Genomic DNA, 15,301 nt, shown 5'->3' on the forward strand with positions numbered 1-15,301 from the left:
TGAGTTTCACTATAAATGAAAAGAGCAGTACAAATTCAATATATTATTATAATTTATTATTATTATTATTCATATAAAAGCACTATTTTTCAATCTCTTTTCTATGTAAGTGGTTTTAATTACCGTTCAGAATCAATCTAAATTAAATTAATTCAAGACCCTTCTTGGACTGCTGGAGACAGTGCTCCTTTTTATTTTATTTTTCTTTGATAAATGCCTATAACAATTCTATATCTACTTTTTTTACGAAATGTCTGTATATGTTGCTATTTGTTGCACGTACCAGACTATGTAAATATTACTGTTGGCACGGAAGCTATGCATTATATATAATATTAAATTAGATTAATTTAATCATAGCAAACAGAGCCGGATCAATATTGTCCAAAACTTTCCTGTTTTTCCCTTCCTGACTGGCAGCAGTGGGCTCTGGGCGTGACGTTAATCCGTGACGCAGGTTCGCCCTCCATCACCAGTCGAGCCCACTGACAGAAACCACCACCCAGAACACGATTTATGGAAATATGTAGTTAGCTCGCATAGTTCAGCATATCTCGAAAACAGGGGGTTTGGTGGACCTGGTAAGTCGACATTTTTAACATAAGCTTGATGAATCACTGTCACTTAAGCTAAGTTCGCTTTGATTTTCTTGTTTGGCAACGTTAGCTTGCTAGCTAGCCGTGGAGCTAGCGTTAGCCTAGCCAAGATGACGACGGTGATGATGGTGGATGGTGCCCGTTAGATCCAGCTGCGGCGATGGTATTCGATTAATATCGCTGTGTTTTAGCACGCAGTGTGGGTTTAGAATGTATTTTTTGTTAAAAACCGGTCTACTGAATCTATAATGATGCACTGAGCTCCTGATTCGTTCTATATTGAGCTCAATATCAAAAGAGAAAAAGGTCGTGTTGGCAAATGGAAGGTGAAGCTGCTGAAGTTCGTTTCACATTCGTCCGAAAAATCCAACAGTGAAAGTAACGGCAGTTGTTAGCGACCCGGAATAGACGAATGCGAAACAGACTTTAGTCTTCAGCTCGAAATCTTGCTTTTTGCTGTATAGTTTCGTCAACTTAAGCTTTTATTTGCAGTTGCGACTTACTTAACATTGCGTAATACTATCATACCCAGCAATTGCAGCTCTTATTCTGTAACTCTGACAAGGTAAAGTCAAAACAAGCTAACGTTAGCCTCTTATTTGCTAGCCTGCTGACGGCAATGCTAATAAATCTCAACATCTCTCTCAATCAGAGCAGTTGCATGGAAAGTTACCATGGGTGGCCATGACGATGAAGATATGTCATATGTTGTGAATAAACAAAAGCAAGATGAAGAGTTAAAGAACAAGCTGAATGACAGCAGCCACTGGTGCGACCAGGAGTCCACAGGCAACAATGCCAAGTGGGTAAAGGAAGGCCAGAACCAGCTGCGGAAAGTAGCCGAGAACCAGCAGGACCAGGACCACAACTGCAATATCAGCCAGAATGGGAACAAGGAGGACTTCCCACATCAGAACACCACTCAGGAAGAACAACAGGGAAATGAGGAGCAAACCAAGTCTCCCAAAATAGCAATGACACCTGGTCTCAGCCAGGAGGAGTCCAAAAACATCCTTAATGAGCCGCTTCTCATCGAAACTCTGGAGTCCACAGAAGAAAAGGAGAAAGAGAGAGAAGAGGATAATACAGAAAAGGAGGAGAAGTCAGAGGAGGATGAAGAGACATCAGGTGACACCAGAGGAGAGAAAGGGGCTGTAAAACAGAGTAATATGGAGACTCAGAGAGAGGGCAGTGTTGTTGGAAGGAATGCCTGTCTCTTGTTCTCCAACATGAACGGGACACCGAGTGATGAAGAGTCCAGCTGGCCCACGGTGTCTCAGGACAACACAGCTGACAGCTCTCCAAATGGCAACAAAGGTAAATAGAAGAACAATGGGCTGACGTCTAAGCCACACATGTCTGGTATAATAAATCTTTTTTTTACACCCATGAGTCACAGTTTGGAGGTGTGGAGGTTTAAATTGCTTCTATTGCAAATATTTGGGTGAAAGGGTTGTGTGAGTAAATAGCATATCTTTCAGAGTTGAGACTCTAAATTTTAACTTTAAATAATTATTTGTTTTAAACTTAATGTGAAAAGGCCCATATTATGCACATGGCTTTTCTAAACATTTAGTGATTACAGAAGAAATCCAATAGTCTGCAAACATGTAATAAACATAAAATCTGCAGTATTATGTAGCTATTGTATTGTTATTATAACTTTCTGTATGATGGAATGTAAAAACTGAGCATTGGAGACAATCTCCATGATCTCTTATTGAAAAATGTTGATTTGGTGCGTCTGGTTGAACCTCTTGTTGATGCCAATGACGTTTCATGTAATCACTTCTGTAATATTTAAGTTATCTGGTCTGTTTATGACATTTTTGCCTCAAACCAACATCTATGAGGTGAAACAACTTAACAAATGCAACACTAGGTGTTTCATAGTTTGTTGGAACAAGCAGAAATTATGAATTTTTCCTTCAAGGATGTTGTTTAAACCAGTTCTCTCCTTCAGCGGTTAGTTGATAAGAAGGAATATATATATATATATATATATATATATATATATATATATATATATATATATATATATATATATAACTATTATAAAATGAGTTGAACCAACCAAAGATATCTTTACTTACTGAAAGAAAGTTAAGAAGATAGACTGTTGGCTGGCCAAGGTGACCTAATTTTAAGAATTTAGTGTTTCAATTTGAAAGTGGTGTTCCTGTTTCTTCCTTTTTGTTTATGTTTCTTCTGTCATGGTCAGAGTGTTTTTCTTTCTCCTTTTTAAACCAGACCTGGAGCAACTTTTCTTTTTTGTCTCTCCTTTTCTTCTCGCCTCTTAGAGTCCTTCTGGGACTCCAGTGCTTTTGAGACTGACACAGACCTCCCCTCAGGCTGGATGAGGGTGCGAGATACATCGGGCACATACTACTGGCACATCCCCACAGGCACCACCCAATGGGAGCCTCCTTCACCTCTGGGTAAAGTTGGTGACTCCATGATGTCGTCCACTATGTCCCTGGAGACTACACCATGTGAGGAGCATGAGGTGAGGTCTAATGCACATTTTGCTTGGATAGAGATACTGACATGTGAGACTGTAGATATTAAAACTACTGTTAAATTTTCCAGGAATCTTGGGCTAACCTTTCTGGCACAGACGAAGGAGCAGGTGAAGGAGAGCTGTGGAAGGCAAGTCACGCCAAGAATGATGTTTTGCTTGCACACTAGAGAGGAGATGAATTGGTTTTTAGGGATGACAGTCGGTTAATTTTGCTTTGACAGATCAATACCCATACCGGTAACTAACAGGTTAATTTTTAGGAAAAGTTGTGATGTAGCTTTCATTTGTGAGAGCTGTCCCGTGGTCAGAGCTAGCTTGACTTTTAGCTCATCCCTCTCCTCAAAGTATTTTTCAATGTGTTTAGTCACAGTAGCTCTCGATGGCATAACGTACTCAGGCTTGAGGTACAAATATAAATAATAATATGAATAAGGCGACTCTTATAAGACGACCGGAAAAATAAGGTTACTTTTTGAATATAATTTACATCATAGTATAGTTACAGACTCACACACTCTCCTGCCAGGCTCTTGGAAGCGGTCTAAAATTATTTTCTCCGGCAGTTAGCATTTATAAGACTCCTTATCATCTGTGACAGCGGTATTTGGCAGCTCGACATATTCCGTTCTCTGCAGTAGAGACACTGGAAGACGCATTGGACTCATTTCACTCATCATGAATTTATTTCCTCCGTGACAGAAAAACACGTTACTCGAGCCTTCAGAAACTCCAGGTTTCTGCAGGTTAAACTGGACTAACGAAACATTTTCAGTGCTGACTGACTCTAACACACTCACTATACAGACTTTAAGACACTCGCTAGCATAGCAACATTAATGCTACAAACAACCCACAATAAAACACTCCATATATGAGTTGGTTTTACACCATAATTGTCTAGCCGTTAGCAGAGTGTGTATGCAAATGAATATATAGACTGACATGCGTAACATGCGGTCTAAAATATTCTTGATGGTTAACCGTTGACATCCCTAATTGGTATATAATTCCACATCTTGAAGGCAACAAAAATAGTTGTGGATCTTTGTTTTTTAACATATATACATACACAGAGAATCTGATGTCTGTGATAAGCCAGTAACAGCTGATGATATCTGAACTCAAATTCACATGGTCCACTATTTCAGGACCCTTAATGTCTTATTGGTACATGATCATTTGACCAAAATATTTTTCATTAGTCAGGTTAACTGAATGGTGAGATGTCTCACTCTCAGCCTATGCTGTAAAATGTAGTTTCCATTTGTAACTCATCACTATTTGTTTTTCTTCTAATCTGTTTCTTTAGGAGGAGGGAGAGGTTGCATCTGATCAAAGTCTGAAGGAGTTTGAAGGGGCAACTCTACGCTATGCATCCATCAACTTAAAGTATGTAGTGTTACAGTCATTTAATTAGTTATTAGGTAGTATTTGGTTTTCTTTAGTTTCCACCTGTTCTTATTCTCATTTTCTGTTCTTTTTCTCTTCTATCCTTTAGCTACAATTGCTCCCAGTCTGATGAAGAAGAGAAGCTCGCTCCACTCTGCACAGATTTAGAGACTAAGGTAAATTGGTATTTCCTGTTGGATTTCTAGACTATGTTGAGAGTAAATTGTGGGCTCAAAACCAGATTGAGTATGAAAATTACTGCTGCTACTCTTGAAAAGAACAACTGGCGTCAGAACTGGAGTTGAAAACTGCTCGGAACAAGCAGAGAGTGAAATTATTTTATATTTTATATACTAGCTCCTTCCAATCAGGCACTGGAAAAAGCAAAAACACTTGAAGTTTGGTTTTTTTTGTGTTGTGGAATGAATGTTCTCGTACATATGAATAGTGCTGGAATAGCAGTTGATTTATTTTTGCACTTTTTGTGCACCCTGAGCAATAAAGCCATAAGTGGGATTGTTTTTCTTGTTGTATTTGCATGTTTTTGCCAAGCAAGCATTTACTCAGTAATGGAGTTGCCAGCAAAACGAAGTGTGTAATAAAAGACTCCTAAATGACCTGTTTCCTAACATTACTGTTCTCCATCTTTTGTTCTGTTAGTGCTTTGCAGTGCGCTCCTTGGGCTGGGTAGAGATGTCTGAGGAGGACATGGCGCCAGGCAAGAGCAGCGTCGCTGTCAATAACTGCATCAGACAGCTCTCTTATCACAAACACAACCTTCACGACACCGCTGGGATCTGGGGAGAGGTGAGATGATTTTTACTGAATTACACAGACACTTGAGTGATACTTCCTGTAATGTTTTAAATTCACACTCAGACGCTCACACAGTTTCATTGTATTTTATAATAGTACTTGAATAACACTAAAATCTTTTGTTATTGCCAACCACCGTTTCCAGGTATTTTTTTAAGCTGTTCTGAAAAGTTTCTCTGTCAAAACTTATACTGGAGTTTGGAAATTATCTCAAGTAGTAAAAATAGGCAAGATCTTTCAGGGTCCAATGTAATTTTTTTCCCCTGCCAGCCCACTTGGTCAGTAGATCAGAGTTTTACTGGCCCCTTGTGTATTTTCACTGGCCCGTCAGCCAAAAAATGAAAATAACTTTTTTCTCCACAATTTTGGTGATTTATTCATTGCAAACATAAGACGCACAACAGTGAAGTTCCCTTTTAGATTTAGTTATTTCCCTTTAGTTATGGATATGTAATATTGATATATTATACAAATATGCAAAATATGAAATTAAGCACATTCTCCTTATAGTGTCCTTTTCTATAAGGGGATTCTGGGTAAAAGGGGAATTCATTAGGATTGTTTTAAAAATGAGTTTCAGCCTGTAACTGTAATTATAACTGCATCAACAAGGAATTACATTTTAGTAACCCTGTCAAAACTGTAAAAAGCATTCGAAACACACAAAGGCAGAGACGTTGTTTTTGAAATAACAATGAAAGGACAAAAACTGCGTTTTCAGCCCCACAGCTCGCTGTCCAGTGGCAGGCCAGACAGACGGTAATACAAAAGGGTTAAATCTAGCTGAGTGTATATGAGCTGGGACAAAAAGCGCCGTCCCTCTCCAAAGTCCGAAGTAGTTATTCATAGCAGCAACAGAAACACAGAGCTACAAAGAGCAATTAAATTACCATTATGTGCATGGTACACTTGCTCTACAACAGCTGGTTACACAACACGCTGCCTTAGTGAGGTACACGGCACAAATAAGATCCAACCACAGCTGAGTTTGGTGCAGCTGGTACATCAACAGAAAACAACACAAGCTGAGGTGACTATCTAGTGTCGGTAACATTACACACACACACACACTCACACGTATAACATACATGTTAGCAGGCACGTGAGCTACCTCTTACTCCACTGGGCTGAGGCTCGAACCGCCCACAGTGCTTCTCTGTCCTGGAAACAGTGCGTCTTTTCCATCAAGCGTGAAGAGCGACGTGCTGCAGGTGCTTCTCTGTGGCTGGGTTACTTTCTTTTTCGAAGAGACTTACCCATGACTCTGATTGGCGGACCAGTGACCGCCAATCAGAAGTGACAGACAACTTGCCCCGCATAAACTTTTACTGGCTGCGGGCCATCGGTGATGTCTGACCCTGTCTTTTAAGTCAGACCACTCATACTAAGAGAGTGTGTGTTTTGACAGGGAAAGGATATGCTGATGGTGCTGGAGAATGACACCATGAACTTGATCGACCCACTGGGCCAGACACTGCTTCATGCTCAGCCAATTGGCAGCATCCGTGTTTGGGGTGTAGGCCGAGACAATGGCAGGTCAGTATCCACCAGACAAAAACAAAGAAGAGATGCCAGATCTTCACGTTGTTTATGTACTCAAGTTTTACGTTTGCTTTTAACAAAGCTTGCTTTATATCATTGGCCAGTTTTATTTCATGTCTGATCTCAGATCTAAACCATACTTTTTATTGGTCATGGAGGAAAAATTTCTTTTATATTCACATTTAGCAAAGCTAATCATAGGCCAGTATGCAACTTACACAAGTGTGTCATATATTATGGATTTTTAATGAGGTAGAAGGAGTAGATGTAATTTGAAGAATTTTTAACCCGGTAATTGAACTTTTTTTAATGGAAAAACCAAATCTGACACATTATTATTCAAAGCAGAGTATTTTTATATCTCATAAAACATGTCTGGAGGGGATCTTACAGGGATCTGCCATGGCTTGTGTTTGCTGTTTTTAATGCATGTTGCTGCCCTCTGCTGGATTGTGAAGAACATTACAGACTAATAACAACCCTGATATGTCCTGTTTTTGTCTCCTACCTGCATCACCGTATTCTAACAATCGTGTTTTTTCTTCCATGCTGCTTTTTCCGACCTGAACAGGGAAAGGTATACTCAAATGAATTCTATCTTAAAAGTGTTTTCTTATGATTGTCTTGTGCTGTTGTTACTTCTTGTAGTGTTTGTGTCTGTGTTTGTGTGTTTTATGTGCCTGTAAGCATACATTTGTACTAACTGGCTCACACATTTATGCTAGTATTAATGATTCAGCATGTGAATGTAGCCTTTTCAATCTGGTTTCACCTGCAGGGACTTCGCTTATGTGGCTCGAGACAACCTGACCCAGGTTCTGAAGTGTCATGTTTTCCGTTGTGACTCACCTGCCAAGAACATCGCCACCAGCTTACATGAAATGTGTTCAAAGGTCAGCTCCTGTTTGTTTTGAATATGTATGATTATGTATTCCGCATAATGCCTTTTTTTTTATAATCCACAAAAAAAATTCTAACCTGTAATTTCCACATATTTTCTTCTCTGATGTTAGATAATGATGGAGAGAAAGGCGACCAGGCCAGGGGTGAGCAGGCTGGACTCTGACCCGGGTAAACCTGTGGTCATCCCTGTTGAAGGTAAACCAAACTACCTTAAAGGGTTTACATATTTGTATTTTACTTATTGTTCAAATTGTTGAAACAGAATACTCAATGCTGCCTTATTTCTTAACAGAGTTTCCTGCTCCGAAAAATGAACTCTTCCAGCGCTTTAATGTTTATTACCTTGGTAGTGGGCCTGTGGTGAAGCCTGTGGGTAAGAAAAAAACGCTCAGATATTGCCATGATTTATTTAATCACTGAAGCAGTTTGTGCCTTAGCATGTTGTTGTATTTTTTGTTTCATTATTATGATTGGCTATGATAATGTTAATGCATCCTATCATGTGCTCTGTGTGTGTTTTTCTCAGGTATGGATATAATCAATGATGCGCTAGAGGTAGCAATGAATGAGAAAGATAAAAGCGAATGGGCTCCTGTCTCTGTGAATGTCGCACCTGCCACCCTCACGATACTCTCCAGACAGGTAACAGATGACAAACTGAACATGACTGGGGACTGCGGGAGGGTGACAGTGTTGATTGTGAATTAGGGGCAAAGGTTTCATCATGAAGTGCAGGGTCATTTTAGGCATCATGGATTTATGTAAGTTACCTGTAGCTGCATAGCTTTAAAAAGGTGAACTTAGGTAAGATGTGCTTTAACTGTGATTGATGTTTTCCTGTTTTTTCTTTTGGAAACTTCACAATTCCAAGATGTATTTTGGCTGGAGATACATCATGAATATTACAATTTGTGAAAATGTAAAAATAGTAACCATATAAAATATTCAAATGAATCTTTAATAAAATCTTAAATATTTCCTACTCCAGAATGAAGAGGTGTTGTCAGAGTGCAGGGTGCGTTTCCTGTCTTTCATGGGTGTCGGGAAGGACGTTCACACCTTTGCTTTCATCATGGCGGAGGGTCCCAGAGAGTTCACCTGCCACAAGTTCTGGTGCGAACCCAATGCTGCCAGTCTGAGCGAGGCTGTACAGGCTGCCTGCATGGTGAGTCATCAACAAATACATGAGATGAAAGTCACACACACATTTGAGACAGGAGATGTAAAGGGACTCGCCAATGATATCTGAATATGCATTATTCTCTGTGTTTTAATTCTGTCAGGACTTTTTCTTTTTTGTGTTCCAAATTGATTTTTGCAAAACTCACCCAGATGTTTAAATGCAGAATCCAGTGTTTGTGTTTAGTCTAGTGTCTGTGGTTGACCATTTATGGGTGTGTGTGTGTGTTTTTTTTTTATAGCTTCGCTACCAGAAATGTTTGGATGCACGTCCACCTAGCCTAGCCTCCTGTCTGCCCACTCCTCCTTCTGACTCTGTGGCTCGACGTGTCAAGAAGGGGGTCCAGAGTCTCCTGGGCAGCTTTAAGAGCTACAGGTCAGGCTCTCAATCCCCCTGAGTCGGAGCGAAGATGATCCACAGTCCATTAAATACAAGGTCCATCACAACAATCCCTTCTCACTCTCACGTCTGCTCTCATCCTTCTGCCACAGTTGCGCCTTACGACCGTTTCACTTGTCTAGCCGCTAGTCTAGTGCGTGGAGTAGTTTGTGGGGGAAAATGTGTGACTGAAAAGATAGCATTTATTTCCTTTTTGGGGCTTTTACTTTATACAACGATTTTAAACTCATCTCCAAACAGATGAAACCCTGGCATCTATTTTTTCTTGGCTGGGATTCTTTCTGTGATTCTTAACTATTTTTGTGTTTTAACAGAAACAATGCTATGAATGTTGGATATGGATGTAATATATTTTACATGCTAAAAGACGCTAAAAATTTGCTTGAAAAAGAGGTTGCTAGATTCTCACAGAAGTTGTCTCGTTCCCTTTTCCTCCTTGGTGCAATTACCATCTCTAACACTCCTCCTTTTCTACTGTCTAAAGAAGGTACTGTAATGCAGTCATTTTCAGATGGTGTCAAGCATCCTAATGTTGTTTTTCTAAAACATCATTGCACCTCTCTCTACCACCTTAGGTTGTAATACAAGCGCTGTAGACGCTTCAGTAGTGTGCCACGTAGTTATATGTCTCCGACCCTCCCAAACAATGTATTTTAGTCTTCCAAAGAGCTGTATGGTCATCTGTCACATAGTGAGCAACCACTGATTTGAGTGTAGTGTGTTTCTCATACATTCTGCATGAACATTTGCAAGTTCAGTGCTAGTGTGCAATAAACAGATGTTCCTGTATGGTGTGGTGATAAGATGGCTGCCATGTGATTATGTGTTAATGAGAGTCTGGCTACATTGGGTGCAAGGCTAATGGAACAATGGAGCCATGATGAAAAATCATTCTGGTGTGATAGAAATAATAGTAATAAGAAATACAAACTCTGGGTTTTTCACACAGCCGTTTACCGCCACCAACTACTGAATAGTACTGTAGAACCTCACCACAAGCTGCATGTTTTGATAGCTTAGAGTTATTGCTGCTTGCAGCAGTTTAGTGCTTAAGACCCATCAATGTATCCTGTAAATTCTCTCTGTGTTAATGGTAAGAGGAGGCTGGGGTTGGTGTGTTGTTCTCGTGTTTCCTAGGCATGTCACTCTAGTAAGTGTCAGTGTTTATCATAAGCTAGCAGTAGAACATTTAGAAGATGAGAGCAGGTTAATGTTTGTATTTACAGTTTGTGTATATGGGAAACCTAAAGAAGACTTCTCCGGTGGTTTACATTTTTATTTTTTCCTTGCCACATTTTGATGTGTGGGCCGTGGCCACTCCCATTAATGTATTTTTATTGTTTCAACACACTAAAATGTACACAAGTAAGATGATTTTCACATTATTAGATTTACTTTTTATAAAGAACACACTAATTAGCCAAGTTGTATTTTATCTTTATGTATATGTAAGTGATTAATACTGTATGTAGCACAATAGTACTAGTCATCTCTAATATTAAAGACGCAGTTTGTAAGATTTTTGGTAACTTTGACCTCTGCAGGGCATTTCTTTGGTAGCTGCTTAATAAACATCCTCAGGCTAACTGACTTCACTATAAAGCGATAAAAACAAATCTACAGATACAGACGAAACCACATCAAAATGTGTCTTTTTACAAATTAGAAATTCTTTCAGTGGAGATATATCACTCAATGAAATTACAACAAAATATTGTGGAAAGCAATGTGTAGACATGTACACAAAAAATACATGTTTGAAACAGTGATTTCTTAATACCATAAACAAATAGCATCATGCTGAGATTTTTTTTTTTTTTTAAAGAGAGACTTTGTGTTAACTGTTTTTGAGTTGTTACTTGTGTGTAACGTTGTTAAACCGCCATGGTCTGAGATGAAAATATTTTTAAAATCATTTCACCTACCTGCTATAAGCATTGAGTCATTTTCACTGTGACTCGTTCATTTCCTAGAAACTTTATCTTTCAAATCATTATTTTAAAAATGATTTCTATAATGAAAGTATCCTCAGAAGAGTGTTAACAAGTGTGACACAGATCCCTAGTGATGTTTTTAATGTTTTAGAAGTTACCGAACACTAAAACTCTTATCAACTGCCTCTTTATACGTGTAAGATATAAACACTAATCAACATTAGACTACTCATATTACTGCCTTGTCACTCATGTGTCACTTGGAATTATTGTGCTTTTACTCCTTCAAAGTTTGCTGTGTCCGGTCAGTGGCAACACTAAAGCCAGATGAGTTAAAGAACATTAGCAGATTAATTTATTTCTGTTCATGTAAATTAGGTGTATAAAATGTATGTATATAAAAGTCACTGCACAATAAATGTGAACATATCATAGCTGTTTATCTTGTGGTCTTTTAATACCTTATGACTCACTGATGAGGTTTTGCTGTTTTTAGGCTGGTGTGAAGCCAAGTGAATCTGAAGAGATTGGTTTCCAAAGGGCAGGTTTGGGTCCTATAGTCTGAAAATGTCTCCTATAGCATACACGCTTTTTTTCATTTTCTATCAATGGCTTTATCTGTCATTTGCAGCTTTTTCATTAAAATGTAAAAGAAGCCACACATAACATGTCTGGTCCTTTTGCATATGCATTAAACCTGCTGACATTGGTTTTTACCATATGTATTGACAGGCCAGACATAGCGCAGGAATAAAAGATGCTAACCTCCCCCCCATTCACCTGTTCAATTCATATCAGCACTGCTGTCCCTGTGTGTGTGTGTGTGTGTGTGTGTGTGTGTGTGTGTGTGTGTGTGTGTGCGTGTGTGTGTGTGTGCGTGGACGTGTGCGTGGACGTGGACGTGGACGTGTGCATCTGTCCGCAGCTAATCTTGCAAACAACTGGACCTATCAGCCTAATATTTTTTGTGCACATTTATGACTATGCTTAAGGATCTCTAGTGGTTGCAGTGAAAAACGTTTTAAAAAAAACACATTTTATAACACAATTCCTTATGAGCCTATAGTAAAGCTTAACCTTTCATCTTTTCATCAGTCCTCACCATTTTATGATATGTGTTATGACAGCAAAAGGCATTTACGGCAATCGGCTAGGCTAAATACACCCCTTACCTAGTCTGTTGCAGCCCACATTTTGGATTTTGTTATGGCTCCAAAACTGACATCCATAGAAAATTTGTCTCAAAAAAATACAGTGAAAGTGCTCCCTAAGGTGCCCCCAGAGTAGAGCAAACATAATAAAATGCCCTCTAGAGTGCACGCAGAAAGGAGAAAAGCTACCAAAGTTCTGTAATCGCTGTCTGAGTTCTGGGTAAATCAGGATGAAGTAGCCTGACGTGCCCTCATTGTTGCCCTTTCAGTGGAAGAACGTGTGATACTGCCCTTCAAAGTACCTCCACAAAATGTAATGCAGTGCCCTATGAGTTGCCGTTGTAATGGGGTGAGCTGCAGGTTCTGTATGGGTGCCCTTCTAGTGGAAAAAAAGTAGAAAAAATACCATTTAGGGTTCCCTTCAGTGTAGAATTGGGTGCTCTTTCAATGAAAGAAAAAACATGGTGAAGTGCCCTTCCAGTGAAGAACATGAGATACTTTGCCCTGTAAGATGCCTTTACGATGGAGTAAACTGGTCATTATGGTAGAAATGAATGTATCCTTTATGTAGGCAGACCATTAGGGAAATAAAGCACCCTTAAAAACATGTAGCTGTTGTGGCTGACATTACTCCATTCAGTTGATTCTGGTACAGTACTACTCACTAGTTTGTCACAACCTCTTTAGATTGTTTGGGTCAGTGCAGTCTAAGCTGTAACCTTGACAAGCAAGGTTTGATAGCAAGGCTTTTTGCAGTTAAAACGAGTGTATGGATTAAATTTTTATCAAAGATGCATTATTAATGTATGTATACTGTAGACTTCTAAATTGGTTGCATGTTTAGGCCTGTCCAAAGCTGTTACAACATGCTACAATATGCTAGATAGATAGCAGCTAACTAGCTAGATACATACTTAGCTAACTCGATATTAAATATTTAATGCAAACTGGGAGTCAAGTTTGTGGTGTAGTAAAATCTTTAAGGAAATCATTAGAGTATTCTTTATTCAAAATGTGTTTACAACCCTTTAGCTTGGATTAACTTGCACTTGTAGAGAGGGAGATTAGCATTAGGTTACCCTGTGATTACAAGATGCCAAGAAGAGACAGAACATTGAAGACAATACCAAGGGATGTGAAAAATGCAGCTAGAGGCAGCCAGGGAGGAGATGAGAGAGATAAAAGTATGTTTACATTAGCCTTTAGCAATTAGATGGATTGCCCAGTAGAACTTGAACCTCTGCCTAGGCATGTTAAAAAGTTTTAAAAAATGTATCCTGTTATGACAGGGAACCATTTGAGTAGCCCTGCAATAACACAAAACTCCTCAAAATATATGCTACATTGCCAGAGACAACTGCATCAGTCGAGTGATCATTCTCCAAACTGAAGCTGATTAAGACCCAGCTTAGAAACCGATGTGGAGAAGGAAGACTCCCAATTGACCATAACAAGGTCATTAACTTTACAAACTCATGGCCAAAAGATTTCTCCTTTGATTTTTACCAAGTTTCATGCTTCCCTGACCAGACTGTTTAAAGCTAATTCTAAAAATGTTAATAGTTCCATGTTTTTATGACAGATGAGAAATAAACATTTAAAATGTTATGCAGCCTTTTTACCGACCAGGCATCGTTGTTCTCTGCTGATGGCGGCTCATTGAATGTATCAAGCACCCTTTTATATTTTTTCACTCCTGCCTCTCAGACAGCCTGAGTCCACCACTGACACTATTCTATGCATCTTAAAGAAAACTGAGACAATACTATACAAAAAAAACTTTATTCAAAACTTTACACATCTCCACCAGTTGCGTCTGGCAGTTGTGGTGGCGTCGCAGTAGGTGCTTCGCCACCCACATGCCACCAGACACACCTGGCGGAGATCCACACTCTACTGAGTGTACTCTTATGGTTTCCCTAAGAGATGGCTTTGGAGATGAAAGGTGCACATCAAGTGGAATCCACAGCAGCTGCAGACTGGTAATAATGGGCTCCACATCGCCACATGAATAACAGCTCTGCCCTGCCAGCGGGATCCCGGAGCAGTCGGACAGATCAAGGTTCTGGCTATAATCGCTTCCTTTTGAAGACAGAGACTGGGACCCCTCTGCTAGGTGACTGATTGACTTCTGTTTGTATAGATTAAACATATCAAAGTCCACTGGTATAGTGTGTCCTGTTGCATCATGGGTTAAACATACGACTGGTGTGTTTTCAAACAAAAATTGCCCAGTTTTACATCACAGGAGTGGACATGGGTAATTTTTACTATCTCTTGGCGGATTATTGCTCATATTCGGTGAAATTTCTTTGAATTTTTACAATAAACATTCAGTAGTTCTCTTCTTGGGTTATGAATGTGCCATGGTCGCATGTTTTTACAGCCACCCATGCCCTAATTCCCTTTGTGGCCTGTATTCTGATGCTTGTTATTGGGCTGCAGTGTGTGTCCGTGTATCACTGAGGCCTGATTTATGCGCTCAGTATTTGCTGGGTGTCAATCACAATTTACATAGGTCGGTCCATGGAGAAACTAATCACAATTATAATTATTCCTATAGCCTAATTATGCATATGGCATTTGTTTAATGGAGATTTATTTTGAGTAATGAATGTGTAGTCTTGTGGAACATTGCTTTTCCTCTCGGTGTGGAGGAGAGGACTTCTGCCTCCTCTGCTGGGCTCTTCAATCTAATCACCAATCTCAGGCTAGATAAAAGAGCCCGAGCAAGCTCCGTCTTAAACCTCTATCAAGGTCTGAGAGAGAGATGATGGAAATCCCTGTGGGGCACAGTCTTTTCTGACTGATTCATATTGCGAGAATAAACCTCTTCGCATAAGGATTCTCATATTCTTTGCAGCCTTTAT

General features: G+C 39.5%; 1 protein-coding gene across 3 annotated transcripts; it reads left to right on the top strand.

Annotated features, from left to right (window-relative positions):
- The first annotated feature begins 473 nt into the window (after positions 1–473).
- apbb1 (amyloid beta (A4) precursor protein-binding, family B, member 1 (Fe65)) lies at positions 474–11,714 on the top strand. Of its 3 annotated transcripts, none has more exons than XM_042414468.1 (15): positions 474–581; positions 1,249–1,913; positions 2,897–3,102; positions 3,186–3,245; positions 4,427–4,506; positions 4,616–4,682; positions 5,167–5,313; positions 6,731–6,858; positions 7,436–7,441; positions 7,643–7,757; positions 7,878–7,962; positions 8,060–8,140; positions 8,294–8,409; positions 8,756–8,932; positions 9,189–11,714. In XM_042414468.1, exons 2-15 carry the CDS (start codon positions 1,271–1,273, stop codon positions 9,342–9,344), a joined length of 2,067 nt encoding a protein of 688 aa, XP_042270402.1. In that variant the 5' UTR covers positions 474–581; positions 1,249–1,270; the 3' UTR covers positions 9,345–11,714. The 3 variants fall into 3 exon arrangements, with proteins under 3 accessions (XP_042270402.1, XP_042270404.1, XP_042270403.1); XM_042414469.1 differs by having other exon boundaries at positions 477–581; positions 1,254–1,913; XM_042414470.1 differs by lacking the exon at positions 7,436–7,441.
- Positions 11,715–15,301: the final 3,587 nt, after the last annotated feature.

Source organism: Thunnus maccoyii, chromosome 6 (assembly GCF_910596095.1).
Source record: "Thunnus maccoyii chromosome 6, fThuMac1.1, whole genome shotgun sequence".
Lineage (NCBI taxonomy): Eukaryota > Metazoa > Chordata > Actinopteri > Scombriformes > Scombridae > Thunnus > Thunnus maccoyii.